The sequence below is a fragment of the Fistularia commersonii genome, chromosome 3 (genome assembly GCF_037954325.1).
Source record: "Fistularia commersonii isolate RoL2024-O1a breed Wild chromosome 3, RoL_Fcom_v1.0, whole genome shotgun sequence".
Lineage (NCBI taxonomy): Eukaryota > Metazoa > Chordata > Actinopteri > Syngnathiformes > Fistulariidae > Fistularia > Fistularia commersonii.
Genome location: NC_141286.1, coordinates 23,841,321 through 23,869,314, shown reverse-complemented (window position 1 = coordinate 23,869,314; position 27,994 = coordinate 23,841,321). Strand labels below are relative to the sequence as shown.

Sequence of the window (27,994 nt, the reverse complement as noted above, 5' to 3'; positions counted from 1 at the left end):
GAAAATTTGCTCACACACAGCTGGCTTTTCGTGAGCGATGCTCTTTGTCACGCCATCGTATAGTGGCGATAGTGAGCGACTGGAAAAACGTTACAGTTGATGAATTGAAAAAAAAAAAACAAAATACAAAGTTTCCATCATCTACAAACCAAGCAGAGAAATGGGCCCGGAGGTTATGGCGGAGTATCGGTGAAGATATCTCATCTCTCAGATCAGTTTTTTTATTTTTTTTTATTTTTCGTATTAGCGAAGGATGCGTCACATGACCCACACGGCTCCGGTGTTTCCTAACAGAGGTTTGTGATTGGTCGCCTCCATCGCATTCACACAATTGGTGGGAAAGGAAGTAGAGAGCTGCATCGTGGGAAACCCCAGGGGAGGTCAGCTCAGACGGTCCCGTTCCAGTCCAATCGTCGTGCGCTATCGTTGGAGTGACGACGACTTGTCAAGTTGCCGTTGGACAAACGCGCGCTCTCGGCCGTCGCGGTCGAGTCTGCGCCCGGGACGGCCGGTAGGTGGTAACGTAGGCGCTTGCAGAAGGCCGAGGAGGCCGACATGGAGCTCGCACCCTCCCAGGTGACGCGGCGCCCGCCCTTCCCGAGGAGCTGCAGCGCCTCCTGAAGCGAGCCCGATCTCGATCCGGACGCCGATCCCGATCCCGATCCCGCCGCCCTGCTTTCGACGAAGATCAAGCTGGCCTGCCGCTCCACCAGCGCGGCGTGGACCGCGCTGAGCAGGCCGGAGCCCAGACCCGGATCCAGGGCGGCGGGCACCAGGACCACGGCCCGGCTCTGGTCTACGCAGTCCTGCACCGCCTCCGCTACAGCTGACACACAAACGCACACACCGGATTTGGACGACGGTCTAAAACGGACCCAGGATTCCCTCGGACGGACGCGTTACCTTTGCCGAGCGTGACGTCGCGGTCGTAGAGACACAGGCTGTAGCCGAATCTCTCCTCCAGGAGGTTCACCAGCCACTCCCTCTCCTGTGGATTCAACCCGGCGTCCGTGTCGCTCTCGTAACACATCAGGAAAGCGTCGTAGCTCTTTCCGTCTGCAAACGGGACGGGTTCGACGATCGCTTAGCGCTGTCGGACGGTGTTTACCTGTCGAAGAAACGCGGCTCCTTACCTCCGGCGCGGCGCCGACAGCCCAGGGAGTCACGCAGCAGGAGGACGATGTCGATTTTAAACCGCACGTAGACGAACACCGTCACGGCCATCGCCAGCGTGAGTATCAAGACGCTGAGCGCCAGGGAGACGTAGGAAGGCCGAGCTGCAGGGGGAACCACAGGAGAGCGGCATGGGTCTGCTGCACCTTTCCAGAAAGGATGTCGGAGGAAACATCCCGGGCAACCGCGGAGGTTCCAACATCCGTTCATCATTCATTCTGGGATGCGCTTCTGGAGCCTTGCCCCCGGAGATTTGCCCTGACAGACCCCCATGAGATACCTTTCAGGGCCAACGTGATGGTGACGTAGCTGGAGAGCTGGTGGTCGGATTCCAGCTTGCAGGTGTAGTTCTTTGAGAGGTCCTCCTCCAACACCCGGCGGAAAATCAGCCACACGGTGGTTTTTATCATGTCGGGGCCATTTTCCCTGGAGGGGAGGAGCATCAGGAATTAGGAGGCTTCGGGGGTGTGTGTGTGTGTGTGTGTGTGTGTGGATGGGCTGGGCCGTGACTTTTGAGGTCCAAAGAGTCTCACGAGGTGACGTTGAGGAAGACACGCGAGGAGTCGTTCATGGTCACCGCGCTGTCGCCGCACAGCCAGGAGACATCATCCATGTCCGAAAACAACATGGCTTCACAATCAACCGCCAGCGAGGAGCCTGGAGACACAAGACACGGTAGCAGGGTTTGGATTAAGCAAAATTCTGTGTGTGTGTGTGTGTGTGTGTGTGTGTGTGTGAGTGTGTTCCTTCTTCAGGTACAAATCTCACCTAAATCAATATAAAACACTTCGTTTTCCCGCGGCCTGATGATCAACCCAAATCTGTCCGTGTCCTCTGCAAAAAAAAAAAAAAAAAAAAAAAAAAGATTTTTGAGATCTGGATTCTTACACGAAGTAAGTGTGTGTGTGTGTGTGTTCCTTACTGCCGGGCTTGACGTTCAGCTCCATGGTAAAGCTCATGTTGTATAACCTCTTGCTGGACAGGTAGGACCTGACGCAGGTGTAGACGCCCCTGTTGCTCTCCTCTACGTGGGAGAAATATCCCACGCTCTCCAGGCGGGATTCTCCATCCTGCAGGAAGTGGAAGAAAAAATAGGGTCGTGACCTCGCGGCTGCAGCTTCCTGTCACGCGCGTTCAGGCGTAAACGCGCACCTTGTACCAGGTGACGCCGTTGTCGGTGATATCGGTGGCGTCGACGGCGGGGACGTTGACCTTTGGGCACCTCAGCGTGCACGACGTCCCCGTGCGGCACTCCAAGGGGTACCTGGGCCAGGTTTCCGGCTCCGAGGACGCGGCGTCGTACACGAGCAGCGAGAACCAGCTGCTGACGTTCCTGTCTTGTCCAGGGAGCAGACGTGAAGGTCGGCGTGGCACGGACTCACCCGAACCCCCGCCCACGTGAGACGTTCGGGGCCAAACGCCCCCCCATAACCTTGTAACTGCACGCCGCAAAAGCACGGGCGGCGCGTTTGGACGGCTCCCGTGGCGTTTACCCTGCACACCTTGCACGGAGGGGTTTCCATGGCAACAGTGGATTCAAATAGAAATGTTTACCCCAGAGTGCAGGAGTAGTTGCCCTGGTGTTCCTTGGAGGCCCTGAGGATCACCAGGCTCCCCGGATGCAGCAGCACCTCCATGCGCCTCAGCTCGGCCGCCGACGAGCCGCTCACGTCCACTTCACGGGCGCCGTGGCGCGTCCACGTCGGCCACGCGTTACCCTTGGCAACCGGGCAGCGCAGCGCCACCAACTCGCCGCTCCTGACGAGGACGTCCGACGGCGGCCACGGACACACACCTGAGGGGCGGAGGGCGCGGTGGTTACCGGGGCAACGTGATAAAAAAGACCTTCCGGGCATACGTGCGTGTGAGTGTTCGCGTTCTGCAGAAATCTTTCGCAACGGTCTCAGAAATGCTTATTACATTGTAATTACACACCCTCTAACCGTAATAAGGGTGTAATAACATGATTATGCGCTATGTTTTTCCTCCACTCACCTGTCACAGATGTAATGATGAGGAAAAGTGGGAATTTCTCCGGCGTCATGATCAGACTCTGCAGCGGCCGCCCGGAGATAATCGGTTTAATTCGGAAACTGGAAGGAAAAAAAAAAAACTTTTTTTTTTTTAAATAAAGAGTGACGTCATTAACACCGCCCCCGAAGCGTTTCCGACCCGCGGATTGGAAATATAATTTATTCTCTTCTTCACCAGAAGAGGACGAAGAGGAGGAGCTTCCTCACTTTCGCTTTCAGGGTCTAAGAAAGGGGAGAAGTTGGGGAACCCCGGTTCCTTTTTCCAGAAACAGCTTCTGAACAGGAAGATAAAACAAACAAAAATGAGCTGAAATGAAATTAAATCGAAACAACCTCCCTCCCCTCAAAAAGAAAAAAAAACAACTCGAAAACTCGAAAAAAAAAACTTCGAAAACTCGAAAATAACGTCAAATAAAATTGAAAAATATCACCCCCCCCAAAAAAATCAGAATAAATTCTGACGAATATTGAAAAGTGATATTGATAAAACAGGATCATTAAAAGGAATTAATTAGTTTAAACGATACAAAACGAAAAAAAAAAAAAAAACAAAAACAAAATGGCACGAAACGAAATAAAATGTTTCTAATTAAACTATTAAAATGAAACGAAAAAAAATAGAACGATACAAATAAATGAAAATTAAAAAAAAAGTTCCTTAAAATCATCCAAAAGAAAGGATAGGAACAGAAACTGAAGATAGATAAAAATAAAGAGAATTAAGAAGGAAAGAAGACAGACAACATTATTTTAGGCGCCTTATTCAATAGTCAAGGAAACTGAATAAGTATATACACAAAAAAACACGGATACAAAAAATGAAAATAAAAGTGACAAAGTGAAGAAGATTAAAATGATATGAAAAAAATAAAGAAAATAAGCATAAAATAAATTCAAAACAACAAAATAAAACAAATGAAAAAGAACAAAATATATATTTTTTTAAATCGAACTCAAAACCAAGTAGGAGAAACCAAAACAGAATGAAATATTTAACAAATAAAAGAAAATATAATAACAGCAGGCGGTTCGATGGCGCCTCCGGCTCACGCCACGGTCCCAGGTTCGATTCCCCGGTTCCTCCGGTTTCCCCAAACAATCCCAATATACACCGTAGGTTAACTGGAAAGAGAGGACGAACGGTTGCACGTCTTCGTAAGCGGCCCCATGACGGCTCCGGGGTGAACCCCGCTTCTCGGCCAACGTCAGCCGGGATCCTGACCCCCTGGCCCCCCCTTGCCCCCCCTTTGCCCCGCTCGCCCTGCAGGATCGGCGGTGGAGATAAAGACCGACGGAAGCAACTCCAACCCCTCCTCGCCACAGAATCCGGGGTTGTATATTTATTCTTCCTGCTTCGTCATTGACCCTTAACATCATCTCATCTCATCACCCTTAACATCAGATGACCCATCATCTCCGTCAGCTTCCGGCTGCGTCACCCGGGAAACCGGAGGCCCCGGTTCTAACCCTACGTCGGTTCCCATTCCGGTTGGATCGGAGGAAGAGACGCCTTTAGTTTTGCAGATGGGTGACAAAATCAAATGGAATAAATTGTGATTGGATTATTAGATATTATCAAATGATATGAGTCACTGCAGCCCAGGTTTCATTTCAGACTCACGGTTTCAACTTTCTGTTTCTGGGAAGTCCTTAAATCTCTTCTCTGCAGTGACACAGACTGAACACTAGGGGGCGGAAAACCCCGTCAAAACAAACAAGGAGGGATTCTCAGTAAGAACCCGAATAAAACCAAAAAGATTTGAATTCAAACTTTTGTCTGTGGAGGTTCGGAGTCATCCAGGTGAATTATTGTCAAAATCTTCTTGCCATGGCAACTGGACTCGAATTTCTTCACTTAAAAACAATTCGCTCCTCATCTGAGAGGCTTCTTCAGTTGTAATGATCTGTGGGGAGTTTCCCTATATATATACATATTCGTGACGGGCGCTGAGGCTCATGGCTGGTGAGGCACAAGAACTGTGTGCCTCACTTGGCAAATCTTTACAGGCGTTTTACAGTCGCTCGGCAAAAGAAACTAGGAACAAATACTGCACAAAAAATACTGTACATTGGAAATGTAGTTTATATAGCAAAAGTGTTTAAATATTTTAATAGCAACATACAGAGAGACAGCAGTCTTAGTGCAGCGCACGTCGGCAGTCAGCTGTCTTTGCGCAATCTACGTTGAGGCTCAACAGTCAGCGGCCTCACCGCATTTCTGTTCTCAATAAATGTGAAAATCCAGCAATTATGAATAAAAAAAACAATATAAAACTGTTCAATTTGAATGAAAAATACCTTTAAACTGAAAATCCCTGATAAATATTTTTTTTTTCCAAGATTGGCCGGTGAGGCACGGCCTCTCCTGCCTCCCCTGACTGCATATCACTGCCATGTATGATAAAAATCCCAGCGACCCGACTCGGGATAAGCATGGGAAGATGGATGGATAAGAATACAAAATTCCAACTTCTATTTGTTAAATGTTCCTCTTCCTCTCCTGCTGGCTCTTATATGTACTTTTCTGTCTTTTTATTGTGATTTCATTTGATCATAATGTTCTTATATTCCACACACACACACACTTGTGAAATGCTGTATTTGCGGGAAAGAAGAGATGCTTCTCGTGTGGATGCAGACAAGGATTTAATTCAGGTTGGTCTTCAAACAACTGGAGCTGCCAGGCAAGAGGTCTCGAGGAGGACCAAAGAGAAGATTTATGGACGTAGTGAGAGAGGATATGAAGGTAGTTGGTGTGGTGTGTGTGAGAGGAAGATACAGAGAATAGGGTTAGATGGAGAAAGTTGACTCGCTGTGGCGACTCCTGACGGGAAAAGCCGAAAGAAGAAGAAGAAGGTCTTCAAACATCCGTGAGGCCATGAAAGAAATGAAGGGACGATGTGCGCGGTGAATATTCCGGCGGGTTGAAGGTGCAGCGTGTTTGACGTTCTTCTAGTGTGGGGTCACAGGTGAAGCTCCGGCAGGTGATCCTGCAGAAGCCTCCAGAAGGCGGAGGACACCGACGCCCCCCAGGTGACATGGCGCTGCGGTGCCGGCGCCGGCGCCGACCAAAGCGGTCCCACTTCCTTCTGCCCCCTGGTTTCGACGACAATCAAGCCGGCCCTTCGCTCGGCGAGGGCGGGAGGAACCCAAACTGGAGATGCATCACCTGGAGATGCACACACACAGCCTGTCACCGAGCTTCTCCCGCAGAACTTCCTCAGAGGCCCTTCCGGTCCTCCTCATCTAGTCCCAGATCCGAGTGTCTGCTCTCCCACAGCAGGCGGGCGTCGCAACTCCTCAGGTCCTCCTTCCTCAGAGGAAGAGGAGGAAGTTTCTGACGAGAGGCGGAGCTCTGAAGTCAGGATGGAGAGTGAGCAGTAAGGGTGTTGACTTTTGGGCTTTTTCTCTCTCTCTCTCACACACACACACGCACACACACGTTCTGTTTTCGTCACTGATTTTCCAAAGATTTTTGACGATTGTGGGGATTTCATTGGATGTGACTCACTTCCTTATTTTCCCACTAAATATTGAACGTGTATTTGCAGTCCCTACGTCCTCTGTTGTAAGTCGCTTTGGATAAAAGCATCTAAATGCAATGTAATGCAATGTAATGTAACTCAGGGTCTTGTTTGATCACAGATCCTTCATTTATTATTGTACAAATATATATCTGTTTTTATCCTTGTTATTGTTCATTTTGCTGTCAATTTTCTGTGGATGTCTTTTGCTATCTTTTAATTGTCTCTCTTAATCATATTTATATTTATAGTTATTGTTGCTGCTGTGACAAAATTTTTTTTCACTATGGGGATCAATAAAGTATTATCTTATCTTATTTTATCTTACCTGATCTAACCTTATCTTAACTTACCTTTTCTTACCTAACCTTACATAACCTTACCTTACCTCACCTAACCTGACTTGACCTTAGCTTAGCTTAGCTTAGCTTACCTTACCTTGAATTTAAGCACAGACACATCAAAAACACGGAATCCAACCGCGGACCTTCTTGCTCTGGGGTGAGAGCGCTAACCACGGTCCCACCCTACCCTAAATGTAATATCATATCGAGTAAAATGTAACCGAGTTAAGTTTTATAAGATTCATTTTCCGAAGAAGGTATTATCACTATTTTATTTACTCAAATGAGATGAGCATCCTGCATTACCAGACGCAGCAACAAAAGGGTGAAACCTGAAGGTACCTTTGCTCTCCAGCTTGATGGTGACGAAGGTGGAGGTCTGGGAGATGGATTCCAGCTTGCAGGTGTAACCCGTGGAGAGGTCCTCCTCAGAGACCTTCTGAAAGACCAGGGTCGCCGTCATCTTGATCTCCCCGCCGTGGTTTTCCCTGGAGGGTGGAACACACAGGGTTCTCTTGGGATCTCGGCAAGGAATGCTTGTGTTGAGCGTTACCGCGGCGATGTAGTCAAAAATTCCACGTTCTTACTGCGTGAAGGTGTAGAAGACCGGCGAGCTGTCGTTGGTTTCCACAAACGTGTTCCCGCGCAGCCAAAACACCTCGTCGAAATCGGAGCGCGTCACGGCAACACAGGGGATCTTAACCCTGGACCCTGGAAGCACAGGTCATACCTGCGGGGTCAGCACAGTGTGTGTGTGTGTGTGTGTGTGTGTGTGTGTGTGTGTGAGAGACCCACCTAAATCCACCTGAAAGGTGTCATTGTCCCGAGGCCTGATGATCTCAGCGTCCCGGGGTTGGACATTATCACCCTTGACTTGGGGAGGAGGCGTGAGCGCGGCGTCCTGGCGTCCAATCCGGACGTCCAGCACCACGCCGAAGGTCATGTGATACGTCCGGTCGGCGTACAGGTAGAACCTGACGCAGGTGTAGACGCCTCTGTGCTTCTCCTGCACTCTGGAGAAGTAATTTTCCACTCTCGTTGACGGGTCTCCCACCTGCGAGAAGAACCCCGCCAAGACCCCGACAGTCCAATCACCAACGGAGAAGCGACGTGCTTTGCGAACGCCGCTATTGGGCGGACTCCCTGTCAATCACGGAGGGCAGCGGCGGTACCTTGCGGCATGTGGTGCCGCCATTGGACAGGTTCTGCATGCTCACGGCCGGGACCTTGACGTCCGGGCACGTCAGCGTGCACGGCTCCCCGCTGGTGCACGTCATGAAGTAGCTGGTGTGCTCCTGGACCTCCTTGGACGGCGTGGTGTAAACTATCAGCTGGAACCAGGACCGCCTCATGGAGTTCCTGAAATTGTTTTGATAAAATTTTATTTATGATTACTGCATGTAATCATATATGCCTGTACTTGTAAATACACATGCATATAGGGAACATTTATTCTAATATATTTGTTCATACCTTTAACCTTATTTTTATCTATTTATTTTGAGCTTTACTGTTTTTTATATCTTATTTTTATCATTCGCTATTTTTATTCTTTTTTTTTCATATAGAGTTCTATTTTGATTCTTTCCCATTTGATTATTTTTCCATTACTACATGTGATCATATATACCTGTACTTGTAAATACACATGTATATAGGTTACATACATTTTAATATATTTTTTCATATCTTTAACCTTATTCTTATTTATTTATTTTGAGCTTTACTGTTCTTTATATCTTTATTTTTATCATTCACTATTTTCATTCTTATTTTTATATAGAGTTCTATTTTGATTCTTTCCCACTTGACTCTAGCAGGAGCCGCTTTCAACAAGAAGCAGTTTATCCCTGGGGGATCAATAAAGTATTCTGATTCTGAAATTATAAAAAAATAAATAAACAGCAGACTTTGCATGGAGGCTTTGGGTTTCCATGGCAACAGTGAAATAAAATAAAAATGTTTACCCCAGAGAGCAGGAGTACATTCCCTGGTGTTCCAGGGAGGCCTTGAGGATCACCATGCTCTGCAGGTGCAGCAGCAACTCCCTGCGGCTCCGCTTCGCCGACGCCTTCCTCACGTCCAGCTCCCGGGCGCCGTGGCGCGTCCACGTCGTCGTGCCGTCGCCATGAGAACGGCCTCTCACAGCCGGGCAGTTCAGCGTCACCATCTCGCCCGCCTTCACCAGGACGTCCTGCGGCGCCCGCGGAGTCACACCTGCGGGCGAGAGGGCGGCAAGGAGCGTTTTACGGCAGAGCCGGGGGTCAAGGGTCAGGGGTCAAGGGTCAGGTGACCACATCCGACCAATCAGAGAACTCCCCCTATCCTCATTACAATGCAAACAGTCATGACCACACTTTTGGAAAAGTTGTTTCACCAGGGTTTAGCTCACGTAGCCTGGTGACACACACACACATGCATGGTCTTTGTTTGTGTGTGTGCGTGTATGTGTGTATGTGATTCAGTTCCTATTCATAGCATCTGTCGTCCACTCTTTTCTTTATCCTCGTTGAGGAATCAATCCTTTTTTGTACCTGTGAAACCTGAAGGGTTTTGGAAGGCCGAACTAATGAAAACTGCTCAATATTATTGATGTCTCAGTGTAAAAGTCAGATTATTAAATATCCTGATTAGCTGCTACTGGTTATCGGAATAATAAAACAAAATCAATCATTACATCAGTGTTCTCAGAAGCTTTTGACCTTCACAAACACTAAAAAGGTGTTTGGCAGTCGGCTATAGAAATGAAATTCATCAACTTTAAAAAGCAAAAAGTGCTTTTTATTTGTTTTATTAGATAGCATATTTCTGCTGCAGAGTTCAGCAAACACTCCGTTATAAACTGTCCGTCTGAAAACAGCTTAGTTTTTCAGACAATTTGGTCGGATTAGGCATAAGTCTAAAAAGCAAACTTGAAAGCTGCACTTCTTGTTGCGCTCTTCCATGTTTGGACACAAAATCCTTATACACCATTTCACCTTCGGCCTCTGTAAATAAATATTTAGCGGTCCATGTCTTGTTGAAAACACGGCGTTCGGCATTAACTTCTTTTTTTCGGGTGAGTTGACATTTGGAGGAGTTAACTGGAAGGAAAGGTTCAGGAAGATAAAGTCAGACTGAGATGGTTGGATCATGTACAAAGGAGGGATGGTGAATATTTTGGAAAGAAAAAGATATCATCCAAAATACATGCATTTTAGTAAACACGCTGAAGACATTAAGTCGGTAGGACCTCTCACAAACATTTTACTTCCAGGATTACAGGATCAGCCCAAATCGCCAAAAATATGGATAAAAAAAAAGGTGTAACTTACATAAAGCTCAGTTTACAGTGCATGATTTTGAGCATTCACAGGCAAAAATGATCATATAAAACAGCATATTTGACATTTGACCCCCTGAATAAAGAACCGGCGAGCATCACTTGTCTCAATTGATGCACTCACATCCCACATTTACACGCCGACGTCCTAATGTAACAAAAAACAAAACAAAACCTGCACTGTTTCATAAATCAAAGCAACACGCTTGTATAACAGTAACGGAATAAATGTTTTTTCCATTCATGTTCTGATTGACAGATGTGGCCCAAAGTCTGCGATGGGGAATAATATAGAAATACTGCATCTTTTTCATTTTAGCAACCAACCCTTTTACACAAATGATAATATCATAATACAAATAACAAAAATTTCTCCCAGCTTGTTCATCTTAAAATCACACACACACACACACACACACACACAAACACACACATGATCACTTCCTGCTTCTTCTTACCTGTCAGAAAAATAGTCCGTGTCAGCAGAAGGATCATCCACGTCTCCACCTTCATCCTGGAAGACACACGCAAGATCAGGAGTGGGCGGGAGTGTAACGCCACCCAATCGGTGGCCTGTATTTATTGCCCGCAAATGAAAGGGAAAGGAGGTCTGCGGTAACCCCCCGCACGCGCACGCGCAAACACCTGGGCATGTCCCTCGAATGCGAGCTTTGGTTTAAATTGAAAGCACGCCATCGATAATAGTAATAATAATAATAATGACTAAAAAAAAAATAATAATAGTATATATTCATTATAATAAATCTGAGATATCTCTGGTTTCATGGTCGCGACGACCATGAAACCAAATTTCGTCGGGCGGTGCGAAGTGACGCACCGCCCGACGAAATTCCGCGGAATTGCTTAATTTTAATTGGAATTTCTTTTTGCTGTCATGTGTTTCACCATCTGTTTAAACATTTTAATTTATTTTTTAAATCAGGAGAAAAAAACGGGAGTACTAGACTGAACCGTCTGACCGAGAACCCGCCCAGGTTAGAGGGAGCATTGTGCGCATGCGTGTGTGTGTGTGTGTTTCAAGGTGATTCATGGCTTCAAATCTCACTGGGCTGAAGCGTCAACATAAACCAGACATCAGATGTTATTGCACAATCAATCTGATTGATGGATTGATGGGTTGGTAAGCCAACCCATAATAATCACAGGCAAACTAGAGATGCGTTGTCCCGGTAACGGGCTGGTCTGGTTCTGTTGGAACCGAGATCTAGGAAAAAGAGACATGAAAGATCAAATGTTGGTCAATGCAATAGGTTTGGCTTTTCTTGCATGTGTGTGCATGTGTCTGTGCGTGTGTGTGTGCCTGCATGTAATCACAGCAGAACGATGACTTACAAACGCCCCTGATTTCCAACAGGCCGGTCTATAAACACAGTTTTCCATCAAATTTTGAATCAGCCTGGCATCAAGCCTCAGTGCAAGAACACGTAAACAAACCAAAAAAACAAACAACTAACTAACGCAACGTTGTTTACATTGTACATCGTTGTGTTTGCTTTCTTTATGCGTTTTACAGAAAGTTATCCCTCACTATGGCTCCTAGAAAGGTAAAAGGTGCTGGTGATAGTGGTTTTAAGAAGAACTTCGATCTAGAGAGGGAAATAATAGCTAAACGTGAGAGCGGCGTTGGGGTTATTACGACGCGGCTCGGTCAACCGTCTTTACGATCTCCAAGAACAAAGATGCGCTAAAGTCAACAAAACAAAGTTACTGTTAGTTTGGATGAAAGAAAGACAGCGTGCTAGCGATAGCGTTAGCTTTAGCCAGGGTCTCATATGTTAGAAGGCTTTAGTTTTACTGATACAGTGAAGGAAATGCTGAATGCAACCGCTGGCAAGAAAACACCAGAAAGAGAGAACTAATTAAAGTTATCTTTCATGCCTTAATGCGTTTTTGCCAAAAAATATATAATTTCTCCACAAATAAACCCATAGAAAAGTTTCAAAAGCAGCCGTTTTGGGGCCGGAGAACAACAGATCCGTCGAACTTACATCGGTCTCAACGGGAAACATTGATTCGGGAACATTTCGTCTCGTTTCTTAATTCGTAAGCCGAGGTTCTACTGTTTAAGAATTATTTTATATCGGACCGTCATTCTACAATAAGTAAGCCTAAGATGTATTTGTGTTTCCAATTGTGACAGGCGTACCGATGTGCGGGTGTGACTCACCGCTGGCCGTCACGTCGCCATATTCCTCATCGTCGTGTGTTTTTCCCACGTTGCCTTTTTAGCCAAAACGTGGAAGTTGACACTGGAGTCAAAGACGGGGCAGAAGTTCAGACAAGCCTTCATCACCAACCTCTTATTTATGTGCTAGTACATTGTATTACATGTTAATACATTATAACGCTACACACACACACATTTCTTTCCCATCCCACTGAGTGACCTTTTTTAGCCGGTGGTTATTTTTACAGACTTATTCTACGGTCAGGTGTGTCACATTTCTTCCATGTTGCATGTGTCACGTGTCGTGTAAAAAGTAGTCATTTTCTTAGACAAAACACAACTTTTGTGGTAATGTGACTCACAAATATTTTCCAGGAATCTCCTGACAAAGTGACCTTGGAGGAAGAGCAAACAGAAAGGTCACATCTGAGGCATAGGTGTGGATAGCATTTTATCTCAAAAGATAAAGTTTAGTTTTCGCTTTCACTTGGGAGTATTGCTCCCCCTCCTCGGCTTTTCAGACTTACATGTGAATTATAAGAAATGCAAAATCCTGCCGGAAGATAATCATCCGCCCGGGGATTTCATCTGGTTTCACATTTTGGAGGGAGGTTCCCCGGGGAAGGAAGGCTGAGCGCCGCCACCTGCAGTCAGGCCTGTTCACGATTAAAGTTAGGCTAATTTCTACATCTATAAAACTTTTCCACAATAAAAGTGAGCTGGATGGCCCTCTAATAAACTTTTTCTGTGATGTTTAGGTGGTGAAAAAAAAAAAACGGGATTGCCTCGGATCTCCGCGTGGGTTGGAATGTGAGTTGGAATATCTTGCAGCTATCCACGTTTATTACCATCCAGGATTTTATTAATTTTTTTGCAGGAATAAACCAAGTCATTCAGTCACTCATTCATAATCTACAAGGCTTAGGATTTTTCTCGGTTTACTGCAAAACACTTTTCCTGCCTCATTGGATGATATTATTATTTTATTTTTTGTTCCTGTTAAGTGACTGGTTGTATGTATGCAGATGTATGCAATATGTGCACGGAGCACAAAGTATGTGCTACTGGACACCCTCATTTCCTTCGGGATCAATAAAGTATTTCTATCTCTACCCTCTCATTCACATTTCATATAAAGACATACCATAATCACCCTCTCATTCACACCAATATAGAGACACACAACTATTCAGCCTCTCATTCACACCCCACAATGTGAATATCAACCATTCATTTACATGTCATACATACGAATAAGAATAACTTTATTTATCCCGAAGGAAATTGTTGTGCCAGAGTTTCAAGTAAAACATAACAATGATAAATAATAGTAGGAAATTGTATAAACAGTAAAAAAAGTAGGAGAATAAGAAATACAAATAAAACTATAGTGTCAAAGTTAAAGCTATAAAGTGTTTTAAGGTCTTAAGTGCAAATATTTGAAGAGTCCCTGCAGCTGAAGGAAGAGGAATTAAAAAATTAAATAGACATCCCTCTCAATTACACATTATAACGAAACATGCAAATATTCACCCATTCATTCACACCCCATTTAGAGACATGCGATGCAACTATTCTTCCATTTCTTATAAAAACATGCAAATATTCACCCCGTCACTCACATATCAGACATACCATTATTCACCCTCTCATTCACACCCTGCAAAGTGAATATCGACCATTCACCCTGTCATTCACGCGTCATGCACAGACATACCACATCTGGACAATTCAGGGTCTCTCATTTAGCCAAATATGTGTTTGGACTGTGAGAGGAACCCTGAGGAACGTGTAGACTCCACACAGATTGGGAATCTTCTCGCCGTCAGGGTGGAAGCGCTAACGGCCCCAGCACTGATTGATCCCAGACTAGATTCCCTGTTTCTGTGAGGTCCTGTTCAACATCAACAAGGGGATTCTGGCACGGATCTCTTATCTTCATTGAAAATCCAAAGCGCCGTCTGCTCCCCTTTTAGAGGCGTAGATGAAAAGAAAAAAAAAGGAAAATGAGACGCTGGTCTCGTTGTCGGCCTTGGGAGGCGCCCACGTTTACCACAAACTGATTCACAAGAGGGATTTATTTGATTCTATAAACATGGATTTGCACATAAATAAATAAGTAATTGTTTACACGTGAATACAACGCACGGGAACGCAGAGTTGTGCATCAGCGGTTCGTCACACTAGCGTCAAATACAACATGGGAGGGATAAACTGTTTTGCTTTTCCATGGTCACCACTGTGTTTTAGCGTGTTTAGGTTTCAGGGCAGCTGAAGGGAAACTACCCAGTATCTGCAGGTTGTTAGCGATGATTAGAGGTGAGCGGGTTATCTAGGTGGTTTCCAGGGAAAGGAAACAAACAGCCAGTTGAGAATGCCGAATTCCTTCTTGCATGAGGTGAGTCGCCACTTGAATGTTTCTCTCTTAGTCCGGTGTTTTTTTGTTTGAATGCATCATATCCTCGTCATTGTCCCTGAAGACTGAAAAGCTGGTCGGATGAGAAAGAAAAAAGCTTTGCCATCCTTCAGAGGATGTCGTTTTACGAGGAACTAGAATCCTTTGAGATCCCGAGCAGGATCTCCAGGAGAAGTGCTGCGTTTCTCTCACGACTGAAGTTAATTTTTCTCTCCGCTTGATAAATTCCCAAAGAGCCGCCGCGGGAGCCGAACGCCTGATTTTCTGTGAGCGCTGCCGCCCAGAGGACAAATGAGAAACTGCAGGCGGAGTGAAAGAGGAATACTCGAGTACTCACAGGAGAACATGCATGGGAGTAAGACCTTCTCTTTCACTGTGTAAACAAATAAGAGAACAGTTTTATGTCTCTGTATGACATGAATGAACGGGTGAATGAGAGTGTGAATGCTAGTTCGTCTCTATATGACATGAATATAAAAGAGTGAATGGTCTCTTATGGTGTGTGAATGAGAGGATGAATGGTTGCAAATCTATATATTTGTGAATGACAGGGTGAATGGTTGTATATCTCTATATAACCTGTGAATGAGAGGATGAATATATGTCTCTATATGACATATAAATAAAAGCGTGAATGGTTGTACGTCTCTTATGGCAAGTGAATGGTTGTTTATCTCTATATAACCTGTGAATGAGAGGATGAATGTATGTCGCTATGTGACACATGAATGGTTGGATGTCTATATGACTATAAGAGGAGGTATAAGGTTGTATAAGACTAAATGTGTGAAAGAGAGGGTGAATGGTTGTATGTCTCTATAAGATGTGTGAATGAGAGGGTGAATTGTTGCGTGTCTATATGACATGCAAATAAGGGAGAGAACCGTAGTCTCTATATGACGTGTGAATGAAAGAGTAAATGGTTGAATGTCTATACGTGTGAATGAACGTCTCTATACTTTTCTATACTTTTACAACAGAGTATCCTCTAACCTTCCTGGTTCGATTCCCGGCTCCTTCTAGTGTGTCGAAGTTTTGTTGAGCAAGACGCCGAACCCCTAACTGCTCCCCTGAATGAATGAAAAGAATGAATGAACGATTGAAAGGATCTGCCTTTGGACCGACGGTTTCCTGGAAAGGCTTGTGTTCATGGACAGCGAGGCTCGTGTCGTTTTATTCGTCACGGTAACCAGAAACCGCCGTGACAGCCGGGAGTTTGTGAAAGCCTACCGTCCGAACATTCCCGGCGTCCTTGAACGCACCGTGGTGACGGGGAGGGGGGAGGGGGGTCGCAGCTGCCCGGAGGGCCCGTCTTCCCGGCGACGGCCCTGGAGTTAAAAAAAAAAGAAGATGACGATCACACAAAAGAAGCAGATTAATGTTTTGAGATTGTTGGGAGCCGGAGGAGGATGACGGGAACGCAAGAAGACGACGGGGGGGAACAGGATGTGGAGGGTGAATAAGATAAGATAAGATAAGAACAACTTGATTAATCTCGAAGGAAATTGTTGTGCCAGAGTAACAGAAAATATAACAGTCATAAATAATAAAAAGAAAAAGGCAGAATTAGAAATAAAAATAAACTATAAACTAATCCATGACTCACGGGGCTCGGGAAGGCAATATACCAGGCCTCTGCACTGGAACAGACTTATACCCTTACACACACACGCACGCACGCACGCACACACACACACACCGTGAAGACTAAATATAGTGTTTGGCGAAAGCAGTGTATGTTTATTTGAGTCTGTTGGCACATACACAAAAAAAAACTTCTTATCTCAGGAAGAACAATACCTTCCGTTGGACACAGGGAGGAAATCTAAATGACGTCCTTCTCATTCCTGATTCGAAATATTGATTATTGATCAAAAATATTTCATTGTTTCAAATGTTTTTTTTTCCCCTCTTTGCCCAGATTTTATTGGTCTACAAAGACTTGCTGTGGAAACATCAGCAGAAAACCTTGTTAAACTAATTTTTACCGAGGGCCACATCAGCATTATGGTTGTCCTCAAAGGGCCACATGAAACAGTATAAATGTAACCTAATGCAAAAGAAATCTATGTTAAATAACTTTTTACTCATTCAAATCCAAAATGCTACATTTTGGCTTTTAATTCTCAAAAGTTTTTTGTTTTTCTGGAAGGCTAACTTTAGCATGCTTAGCTCAGTGTTTGTACTCTTTGACAACCGACGCCGCCTCATAACGCCAAAGATTTACCCGTTTTTGTCCCCTTGAATCACAAACATGTAATCGCTTTCCCATCTTTCTTGAAACAGCCTTCCATCTGCGTCAGCTTTTCTCTTCCTGGACATTTAGGGATTATCTGTGTTTCTTCATTTCGGGATGCCGTCACTTCGCAGGTAACACGATCGGCATGAATTGTGGGAAATGTAGTTTATGGCCAATGCACGCGTTTTACTTTATTTTAAGACGTTTTTGTCGTTCATTTCCGCGGGCCACATGCTTGACACATGTGCGGGTATCTGTTCGGTCTTATCGGTTATCGATCGCTTGTTTCTCTTCGTCTTCCTCCTGCAGTCTCTATGGGCGACGCTGTGATTGACAGGCGACCCGTCCGGGTTCAACCCCGCCTCTCGCCCCCGAGACGAGCGTCCCTATTGGCCCATGCTTGACGGGAGGTTTGAAAAGGTTGTCTAACGGAAATGACGGCCGAGCGGAGATCCGAAGGCCACCCGAATATTATGGGCTGGGAATAAAAGGTCAAGTGAACAGCCGTCCATCTGAGAGCAGCTTTCAACGGAAAACCCAATAAATGTTGAATTAAGACTCGGGATGAGATCCAAGAACGACATCAGCCGAGTAGCGGCTTAATCTCAGTGCCGGCCGGGGTGTCGGCGCCGGTTGAGGAGTTGGTCAGGTGCACGCTTGGAGGGCGGCGGCGTCCGTGACCCCTCCCGCCCCCCCACCCCTGCACGGGAGCGGCGTCACGCCCAATGGTCAAGCGGAAAATGTGCGTCGGAGGGTCATACGAGGCAGAGGAAATGTGTTCTCTGAACAAAGTGTCTGCATTCCCGGGAGAAAATCTGGAAAAATGTGTGAAATTAAAAGAAACAGCGTGTGTGTGTTGTTTTCCTGCATTCCCAGGCCAGAGAATCGAATGGATATCCTTCCTTCTTTTATTGGCGTAACGTTCTGGTGGCTGGCTCGTCGACAGTCGGGGTTGAGATCCAGAACGTTCCCACAGCCGGCCGGCACGCCATCCCGCCACCACGCCCCAGCACAAGGCAAACTAATAATAATAATCATTATGAAAACCAAGACAGGGCCGAATTGGGGAGTGACAACCGGCACACAATTGAGTGTTCACGGTCTGAGCTGAACGGCGTGAATGCGAAAGCGCCGCTGTCATAAAAACACCAGCGTGTGAAAGCCGGTTAGAGGAAACAGCCGTGGAAAACTCTGCTCCCTCTCAGATGTTTGCTCACCAAACCAAACAGAGGGTCCCATTGACGCCTCCTTTCTATACCTCTATGCTGTACTCACTCTGAGTGTACAAGTCCTGCTCCCGTCACTGTCCTACCCTTTTGCTCTTTTGGTCCCAGTGTGCAGAGTGAGCCGGGTTTGCAGGTGCCGAGCGAAATCCAGCTGACACTCGTTTCCGTCGTCCTTACCCGGGCAGATGCTGTCTGTCTCCGGCGACCGGGACGTCGTGATCCAGGACACGATGACAGTCGGTATCACGGCCTCCGAAGGTTACAGGATCTTCCTTTAAACGGCAAAGCGGACAGTGAGATTTCAACGCGTCAAGTTGGACAAATGTGAGACCGCGATGACAGGGTGATGCAGAAACAGCGGCGGATAGAGGGGATGATATCACCCGAGGGCGGCGCTGATGCGGCATCCGTGAGCCCCGACCACTGGAGAACTTCATGAAAGCATAAGGTTCAGGTTTTCTGTTTGGAGTCTCAGGGAAGGACAGGGCAGCGCTCTGGAGAGGTCGTCTGGAACAATGGGAGCCGGCGTGTTTTCGGTCCTACGCCGCCGAGAAGTGGCGGTCATTGTTCCAAAGGAACGCCAGGTGTCAACAGTGAGCGTGTCATCATCAGACACACACACATTTTCATCAGCCGCCTGGCTTAAAGGTCTGGCTTTAACTATGGAGGTTGACTGTACATTGGATTTTATAGTGCGGTATCATGAAAGGGCAGGAGGCGGGGCTTAACCTGCACCTGTCAATCACAGGTAGGCATACAGGAACATCAACCATTCGTTGACAATGTGGAGTCAAAAATGATGTTTTTGGACTGTTGGACAACCTGGAGAGAAGGTAGGGAGGAAGGCAGGAGACCATTGACAGAACTCATGCAAGAAGGAAAACCTGGAGAACGTGCAGAGAACAGCAAAAACACACACTTATATGCAGAACCCCATCAAACCGGGGATCTTCTCAGCCTAACAAGAGTAAAAAATGGAAGTCCGGGATCACCTCACGGTGCCGATAGTCATCTCTGGCTCTCCTCATATACGGGTTTAATAACAACCCAGCTCTACAGGATTGCGACTTTCTGATGAGAATATCTGCTCTTCATGAAGGTCCGGCCCGCGGGGAAGCGCCGAGGAGAGATTTACGACCGGATTGTGCAAACAGGCGGGAAACTGATCTCGGCAAGAAGAGATGAAGGTCTGGAAACGGGTGGTATTAATCTCGATTAGTGTTGTTTTCCGGAGGTTCAGAGTCCTCCAATGATGAAACTCCAGAGAGCGGCCGCCGCCCGAACCCTCGGCTCAAGCTCCGCCCCCTCCATCAACCCCGAGGCGACACATCCTCAAGGTTTGCACGAGAGCGGCGAGCGTCCATCGAGAGGGGGCCGCTCGTGTCACGAGTTCGAAAATGCAATTTCCTGACAAATATACATCACCGCTGTCCCGCCGAGGCCTCCTCCTATCCTGTTCCCTTTATACACCTAACACACACACTCACACACACACACAACTAATACCCTCTCACACACACACATATACACACACGCCTTCACAATAAAATTGTCTCTGAATTGATTTATTTATTTGTTTTCTTACGCACCGCTGCAGGTGGACAGCATCTGGACGCTGATTTACCTGCACGTACACACACACACACACACACACACACACACACACACACACACACACACACACACACACACACACACACACACACACACACACACACAGTTATGGCTTCCATATCCTATTAAGCAGTGGCGGGCTTAGCATTTCACACCAAGGCCTTCACTGGTGCTCCTTTTCCTCGCTGTAACAGGGCTGCAAGCTTCGGAATTGCCAGAGCTTTCTTAATGATGTCCAGCTTTTCTTGAAAAGTGTGTCTTGAAAATGGGTTTGACAAAAAATATGCAACCACATCAATTTTTCTCTCTTCCTTCAGCCATCATGGGTTGACAAATTAGCTATTATATCAAATACTATACTATGTTTGTGTTTGTGCAGCTTGCTAAAGATGCAGCATGCTAGCTCTAGCTAGTGCACTCTGTCACTATCCAATCAAAGGGTGTGTGACCCACTGACGTTGCCCTTCTCTTATAGAAGGCCTCAGTGTTGCAACTCATAATCTGATTGATTGAAGCGACACTTTCATTGACACTTATTTTTTGCCAGAGCGCCTATGAATCTGATTCTGCAGGCCGCCAGGCAGATTTTATTTGACTTTTTATTTGACCCCGTCTGGCAACAAATAATGGCTGAAATGTGACTGGTTAAATGTTTTAATATGAACATACTTGTCCGGAAGCAGCACAGCCAGGTAAGAAGCCATGACAGGAAGCGGACAGACCAAGTATTTATGGACAAAAATTTAAATCAATCTGTGATTCACATATTTTTTTAGGCCAGCAGAGAAGGCCTCGCAGGCCCTGACAGCCCTCCACTGCTATTATGTCACCTGTTCTTCATAAAATGAATATTTTTAACTGCTTGTTTACATATTACACAAATATAGAAAGTACCAATCAGATTAGCAGAGAAAGTACTACTTCCGGTCAGAGCGTTGACGGAGGGAGTGTGTCGGTAGCTCCTTCAGCCATCTGGGAATAAAACTCGCTCTCCCCAATATGAATTTTGGCTTCTGCTCTGTGCTGCACTTAATTCCTCATGTTGTAGGGTAAACACACACACACACACACACACACACACACACACAAACACACACATCGTCACCTGCTAATCGACCACAGCAGATCATCTTCGTCTTTTGCTCTCACTCAAAATCTGGCGTGTTGATGCTTTATTGCGATGAATCAGGTCCCAGACTTTTCCCTTCTTGTTCTTCTGGTCCTCCTCTTTCCTCCTTCCTCCTCTTTTGCAGGACAGTTTGGCTGCGTTTGGCATTGGGAGGAGACACGAGAGGATTCAATACGAGCCAGCTGTGAACAGATGGTGGTTAACAGCATTGCAGCAGCTCGAGTAATTGCACCAGTGTGTGTGTGTGTGTGTGTGTGTGTGTTTTCCGGAAGATACCACGGGTTGGGGTCTGTGCATGAGACGATATTTGACTCGCATAAACCACAGCGATGTAGGGAATGAAATCAGAGGAGTGAGAATGATGTTAATAACCCATGCATGTGTGTGTGTGTGTGTGTGTGGGGTGACATAATTATTCACTGACCGGTTGATCCAAAATGGCACCCAGCCATTTTCCGCCTTGGTCTCCCCGATGGGATCCGTACGTCGTGTGCTTTACAGACCAGAGGCCTCAAAAGAAGTGTCCGTTTACATCAGTTCCCCGACGTCCATCTTGATCACAACTCGACGGTTTTATTTAGGTTTCTGTCCAAAAAGGGATGTTGCTCCCGCCGAAGAATCAGGATCTGCAAAAGGGTGCCGGGGAGAGGGGGGGGGGGGGTCGGGGTGAGAGGAGGGGGGTTTAAATGGCGCTCATCAGGAATGTGGAAATATTTGACAGATCCGCCACACAATGGGCGGAAGAAGCGACGCAGGGCGCAGACAGGAAACCACAAAATAACCTGACACCGGTGATGTGACGCTGAGAAAAACACTGGAAAATAATATTCCTACTGTCATGAAAACATGGGAAACCCCCCTCTCAAACACACACACACACACACACACACACACACTTTAGTCAGAGTGATGCAGCAGCCACCCCCACCTTCCACCGCGCCGCCCCCTGCTGTGCGCACACCCTTTCCCACATGGAAGCTCTCATTGACCCCGAAAAAGCTCCCAAACTTCCTGCTGGTCAGTGATTGTGCTCTGGTTAAGGCGGTTACCATGGCAACCCTTGTTCTGGGGGAGTGGGGGGGGGGGGGGGGTTGGGGTGTGAGGCAGGGCTCGCCCAGAGAAACTCAGCCGGAGATCTTGAGTGTCGTTGGAGGGGAAGGTCCAGGAAATAAAGATTGTTTTAGGTGTCAGAGACGGAAATTGATAATAAGACCTTAAGACCTTAAAACACTTTATAACCTTAACTTTGACAAAGGCCTCAAAACACTTTTTAGCCTTAACTCTATTATTGTTATGTTTTACTTGAAACTCTGGCACAACAATTTCCCTCGGGATGGATAAAGTTGTTCTTATTCTTATTCTTAATTAAACCAAGATAAACATTCTCGTTGAATCTGCGGCAACGTTTAAACGTGATCGCTGTCAAGATTTACTACTATTCTGAAAAGGAAATGCATTGAACCCCACTGCCAAAACCCTGTAAGCTAGTTGGAGTTAGCCAGCGCTAATGCTAGCATTAATATTAAAAACACACTCTATGTGTGAGAAGTGAACGGATGCAGTCCGCCTCCCGTCCAGAATGAATGAATGACACGGATTTTATCCGAGGAAAACAACGTCAAAATCCATTCATGAATCCGACTCGAATTATTGATTTGTCGTTTGCTTTGTACTTTTGTTTAAACTGGCGACCGGTATGAACGAAGGGTTCAGATTCCGATGATTCCTCAGAGCACAAACACCGAACATCATCCAAAAAACTAAAACAAAAAACCCTGACGTTGACGTCCCTTGAGCGACGTGGAAAACGAGAAGCAGTAACCTTTTCGCGTACTTGCAATTACCACAAAACACAACCGATGGTCCGACGACCCTGTCAGACTTGTTTACCAATCTGTAGGAAACAGGAAATGGTTCATCGGTGGACAAATCAAAACAAACTCTGAATGTCGTGTTATATTACAGCGGGGACGGTGTTACACCACCCTCCGGCGAGGCGCATTTATATGGCGAATAAAAAGTCCTTACAGCGTTCAGACTCGTGACTTCCGTAACTTTAGAAGACGGCCTGCACCTTCATCACATGGAGTGATCACATGACTGAACACAGAAGTCATCTGTGGGCTCATTGTGAGCAAAGGGCTTCGACAGCGGCGGCGGCTTTTCGTTAATTCAACTCTGTCGTTGTTGTTCCATCGGAAAACAACCGGCGGTCGACCTGCAACGGAGCCTGATGCGGGTCGGCGCAAGGAAGAGGTTTCGTCGTCAAGCGTGCAGCGCTAAGAGGAGGAGGCGGGGTTTCGTGAGCACATCGGACACTGCACATTTCAGTCGGCGTCACGACTGAAAGAAGCGACCGTGAAGCTCGGCCACCGACGGAGGAACGAGAATGTCCGTTCCAGAATGCTCGCCTTCGGCCGGCTCTGCCGATGAGAGCGTTCTTGGAAGTCGGCCCTGAAAAAAAAAAAAAAAAAAAAAAAGGTCTTAACAGGAGTTCATCATATCTGGGATCGATACGCCGCCACTAGCCTGTGCCGTTTTCTCTCGGGACTGGGCGGCTGCTCGTCGTGACTCAAACTTGGACCGGGATGTGACTGACCGCAAGCGTTCACCCAAAAAGGATTCCAATTAAACAAACATGCTGCTTGTATTAAACCGAAAGCATACAGAAACACACCAGGCTTGTTTTGTCCGTATCTGCTTCTCTGAGACAAATTGGGTTCGGTGCTGTTGTGACAAGGGCGATAAAAAAAAACATCTGCTTGAATCCCAGACGGCAGCGGGAACGAGAATAAGAATAAAACAGGGGAGGGGAAAAAAAAAGAAAAATGATGTGAATGGATGTGAAGTCGCGCCTTATGTTATCCATGTTAAACCTCTATGCTGATGACACTGTCATTTCCATCTGGTTCATTCCTTCATTCATCTGAATGTGCTTATCTTGCACAGAGGATCACGGGTGAGCGGTTGGAGGGGTCAGCAGTAATTTTGCGAGTGTATGTGTGTGTGTGTGTGGGGGTAGCCTAGAACGGTCACCTGTCAATCACAGGACCTCACACAGTTGCACCAAACCATTCCCGCAATTTCTTCAATCACATGACTGAGTGAATTTGGAGAAGCTACAAGGAATGGGGAGAAGATGGGAACTGCTTTGCAGGCCTCAGCCTCGCTTCCTCAAGATTTCACAACAGGCTGTTTGCATGTTTGGTTTTAAACACTTTTAATGTTTGTCCCTAAAACTAAATATGTTAACAATGCTGGTTGAAGGGGGGGGGGGGTCTGCTGGATTTGACCGTTTCAGGCCTTGTTTTTCAGCCGAGTGGTTTCCATTGCGGTCTTCGAAGAGCCACGATGTAACCAAAGCGGCCCGAGCCAAGCACGTCGAGGCCGAGACGCACGAACTGGTTCGCAAAGTCACACCCAGCTTGTTACTCTTTAACTCCAAGTTAAATCATTAAGTTATGGATACAGGGTGAATTTGAAAAGGGCCGGTACTCTCCGAAGAAACACAATCACTTGAAACTGTAAACCAAACAAGAGAAACAAAAATTGAAGCGTTCCGGAGTATTGTTCGCAGGGAGGTGAGTCACTTCCCGACGAGGAGGGGGGGGAATCGGACGGCGAGCCAAGCCGGAAGGGTTTCACGCAAATTCAAGGCGCAAACCGAAACCTATTAGCAAACACCAGCCATCCAACATGGTCATGCTGGGTGGGGGTTAACTGCTGGAACACGGGGAGCACTTCCATACACGCGCCTATATCACGGTATTCTGTTTACCTTGGCTTCTGGATGGTGCGGGTTCACGTCCGATCAGCTTGCTGGGATAGGGAGGCGCTGCCGAAGCTGAGGCGTGTGTGGGACGGACGCTCGCACACGCCAGTAAATACACCGATGGGAAGTTTCAAATTCTCAACGCTAAGCTCGAGCCGCGGGAACTCCGCTCCGGCCCGATCGATAAATCAAGGAGCTGCAAGCGGAGAAGCGAAGACTTGGTGGAGCTGGCTGAATCAAAATGTACGGCAGGAGTCGCTACCAAGCAGCGTCAAATGTTCACAACAATTTAACAATAACTCTATTTAAAATTCAGCAAGTCTTTTCCCGCTGAGGTGATGTTATGCCCTGTTGCTACGCCAACGGGTTTTGGTGTGGGATTAGCGGGGAGGCCTGGAGGCCGGGTTGGGCAACACATAATTTGAGGTTTTGGAAAGGAGAAAATATGAAGAACCGGCCACAGAAATCATCTTCTCCATGATGTGGATGCCAGTAGGGCAGGGTGGCGCGGTATGCTCCACTGCAACCAGGAAAGGGAACAGAGAACAAGAAGGCAACATGGCATCGGTATGACCTGAGAGGAGTCTTTGTCAGATGGATTTGTTTTTCCTCTGGAAGATGTTTCACTGCTCTACTGAGAAACGACTTCCCTTCTACCTACCGAAAGCCCTTGGGGAGTTCCTGAAATTTGGGTGGGGTGTTTGTCCAAGTCAAGAGGGCTCATCAAGTTAATTCATGAGTTGCTGGACAGAAACAAGGTTCAACCAAGTTACGCAACCCGGGCTCATATTTGCAGTCGCCACAACAAGATTTGACAAGAATTAAACACGACCTGGATTACAGGGCAAAACTCAACAGACAAGGGAGAAATGGCCAAACAGTTGCCAATGTTTGCTAGTGGCCGAAACAGAACTTGGAAGTGAACTCTGAACTCTGCACTGCCCTCTAGGGGATATATGGCTCATCAAGCAAAGTGACTTAAAACACGTTGGTGATGTTTAACCAGTTTAACCAGGACTTTGTTGAAGTTGAAATGTCACAGAAACCGCCGAGGGCAGGCTTTCGGAGGGCGACCAAAAAAGAAACCCGATCCCGGTCCGGACAAAGCCGGAGGTACCGGGGCCCGAGCGAGCCGAGTGGCTTCATGAAGGAGGCCTTTCAACTCAGACCCGGTGACACCGATGACCGTCTCGGAGGCGTTTTTAAGAGCTCCACATCCCATTCCCGGGCCAAACGCCGAATTATCCCCCTCCTCGGATTCCGAGCTTCAAACTCCGGATTAAGTTTCCCCCGGAGACGTCTGCTCGCTTTGCCAAACAGCTGTTCCCGCCGCCGCCGAGGGAGGCGGGTCCAAGATTTGGAGAGATGTTAGATATGTTTTCGTGCACGGAACCGGAGCCCAAGAGGCTCGCAGACAGGAAAACACAAAGCTGGAGGGGGGAGACGGCGGGCCGGACAGCGGGACATGAAGAAGGGGGGCGTCGAGGTCCATGTGAGCTCCACCACACTTGCTTGATTGTCTGCGACCACAAGCACGAGAGTGGGAGGGAGAAAACAAAGAGCACGGACAGTCCTTCGGGGAATGTGGGTTTCCATGACAACAGCAGGCAACGCCAAACAAATGGGCTCTTTCAGGACAATCCACAACAAATGCAATCTTTTTTTTTTTTGGGGGGTCTCGTATTAGCGCCCATTGAAGGCTCAGGACGCCCGGACAAAAATACCGCTCCGTCGGTTTGGTACAACCCGAAACCGGCGGCGACAGACGGGCCTGAGAGCCGATCGGTTAATACGAGGAGGCCGAGATACTGGCAGAACCTCCTGCCCTAGATTCTGTTCCAGGGAGGTGTGTGTGTGTGTGTGTGTGTGTGTGTGTTAATTGCAGATCTGTGTCATGGGATGGGAGGGGGTCCGTGTTACTTCGCACAGCGTTTGATGAGCCAGCAGGTCCGCCCTGCGTCCTGGCCCGGCCTCAGATCTTTAATGAGTTGCAGGACGACCCTCGGATACCTTGAAAGGAGGCCGGGTTGTTTTGTTCCCAAAGCAGGAACTTGAAGTTTAACGTCGTTCTCCGCCGGTTCCTTTCCGAGTCAACCATCCGGAGCTCTGGTCTCCAACCGCTGACCAAAACGAGCGGTGTTTCATCCTCTCCTTCACACACTCGGACGACTGAGGGATGAACCGGCGTGTGTTTGGAGATCCCAGAGGAACCCATGCAGACAATTTCAGATAATTGTCTTTTTTTTTTTTTTTCACTTTTTTTCCTTTATTTTTTTAGGAACTTAGAAAAATGACAAATTGTTATTTCAAGAAGGCGATGACTTACATATGAGTGTCTGTAAGTTATCACCAGGATTAATAAATGTCAAAAATATATGAAAAACGGAATATTAAAAGATGTTTCCTGATAAATAAAAGCAAATGGAGGGGTAACACAGGGCTGATACTGGTAGGATATTTACATATATAACGAATATGCAGCGTCCACATATTTAATAAATAAAAATTGCTCAAAAAAATAAAGAGAACATTTGTGTGAAATCAAACTGTCCACTTAGGAAACAACACGGATTCAGTTTGACCTGTTTTAAGGACCTTACATCAGAGTTGTTTTTCCACTTTGACTCCAAATCCAGACCTCAAATCCAGACCTCTATGTGTTCACACATTTGATTTCAATTGATCATTTTTGTGTGGTTTTGTTGTAAGTACATTCAACTATGGAAAGGGAATAAGAAGGTCATTCATTCACATGTAGGATGTGTTGTTTTAGTTTTTTTAAGCAGTGTATATTAATACCAGCAACTGCCACTGCGCTGCATGTTGTTTTCATCCACTGTTCTCCATTGTAAAAGAGTGATAAAAACAGACGCTTATCAATACAATTATGATCATTATGATCGATTTTCGATGCGATCAGCGGGCTCACCGATTCGTCGAATCACATGACCGAGTCCGGCAGATGTGACACGGGGAGGGGGACCTTCCTCCTCCTCCTCCTCCTCCTCCTCCTC

The 27,994-nt window shown here is 46.6% G+C and overlaps 1 protein-coding gene and 3 long non-coding RNA genes across 4 annotated transcripts; 1 reads left to right on the top strand and 3 right to left on the bottom strand.

Annotated features, from left to right (window-relative positions):
* Window positions 1–257: 257 nt before the first annotated feature.
* Window positions 258–7,552, bottom strand: LOC147235936 (interleukin-18 receptor accessory protein-like). Its single transcript, XM_086144312.1, has 11 exons — window positions 7,417–7,552; window positions 3,169–3,266; window positions 2,728–2,968; window positions 2,326–2,506; window positions 2,096–2,243; window positions 1,942–2,007; window positions 1,707–1,830; window positions 1,454–1,599; window positions 1,134–1,277; window positions 904–1,056; window positions 258–826 (listed from the first exon to the last, which is right to left on the bottom strand). Exons 2-11 carry the CDS (start codon window positions 3,215–3,217, stop codon window positions 387–389), a joined length of 1,692 nt encoding a protein of 563 aa, XP_086000438.1. The 5' UTR covers window positions 3,218–3,266; window positions 7,417–7,552; the 3' UTR covers window positions 258–386.
* Window positions 7,553–11,255: 3,703 nt separating this feature from the next.
* On the bottom strand, window positions 11,256–20,377 carry LOC147235934 (uncharacterized). Its single transcript, XR_015105951.1, has 4 exons — window positions 18,643–20,377; window positions 16,231–16,328; window positions 12,585–16,070; window positions 11,256–11,621 (listed from the first exon to the last, which is right to left on the bottom strand). It is a non-coding gene; the product is annotated as an uncharacterized LOC147235934 (long non-coding RNA).
* LOC147235935 (uncharacterized) lies at window positions 16,346–17,616 on the top strand. The gene is made up of 3 exons (XR_015105953.1): window positions 16,346–16,455; window positions 17,287–17,370; window positions 17,549–17,616. It is a non-coding gene; the product is annotated as an uncharacterized LOC147235935 (long non-coding RNA).
* A 414-nt stretch (window positions 20,378–20,791) lies between the features above and the next one.
* LOC147235933 (uncharacterized) lies at window positions 20,792–27,963 on the bottom strand. The gene is made up of 3 exons (XR_015105952.1): window positions 27,910–27,963; window positions 21,633–21,834; window positions 20,792–21,342 (listed from the first exon to the last, which is right to left on the bottom strand). It is a non-coding gene; the product is annotated as an uncharacterized LOC147235933 (long non-coding RNA).
* Between the last annotated feature and the right edge of the window lie 31 nt (window positions 27,964–27,994).

Coding starts and splice junctions, on each gene's coding strand:
- LOC147235936 (XM_086144312.1), bottom strand. CDS start 3,217: ATGACGCCGGAGAAATTCCCACTTTTCCTCATCATTACATCTGTGACA. Junction 2,244..2,325: donor ACGGCGTCACCTGGTACAAG/GTGCGCGTTTAC, acceptor CACTTCCTGCAG/GATGGAGAATCCCGCCTGGA. Junction 827..903: donor CGACGTCACGCTCGGCAAAG/GTAACGCGTCCG, acceptor TTTGTGTGTCAG/CTGTAGCGGAGGCGGTGCAG.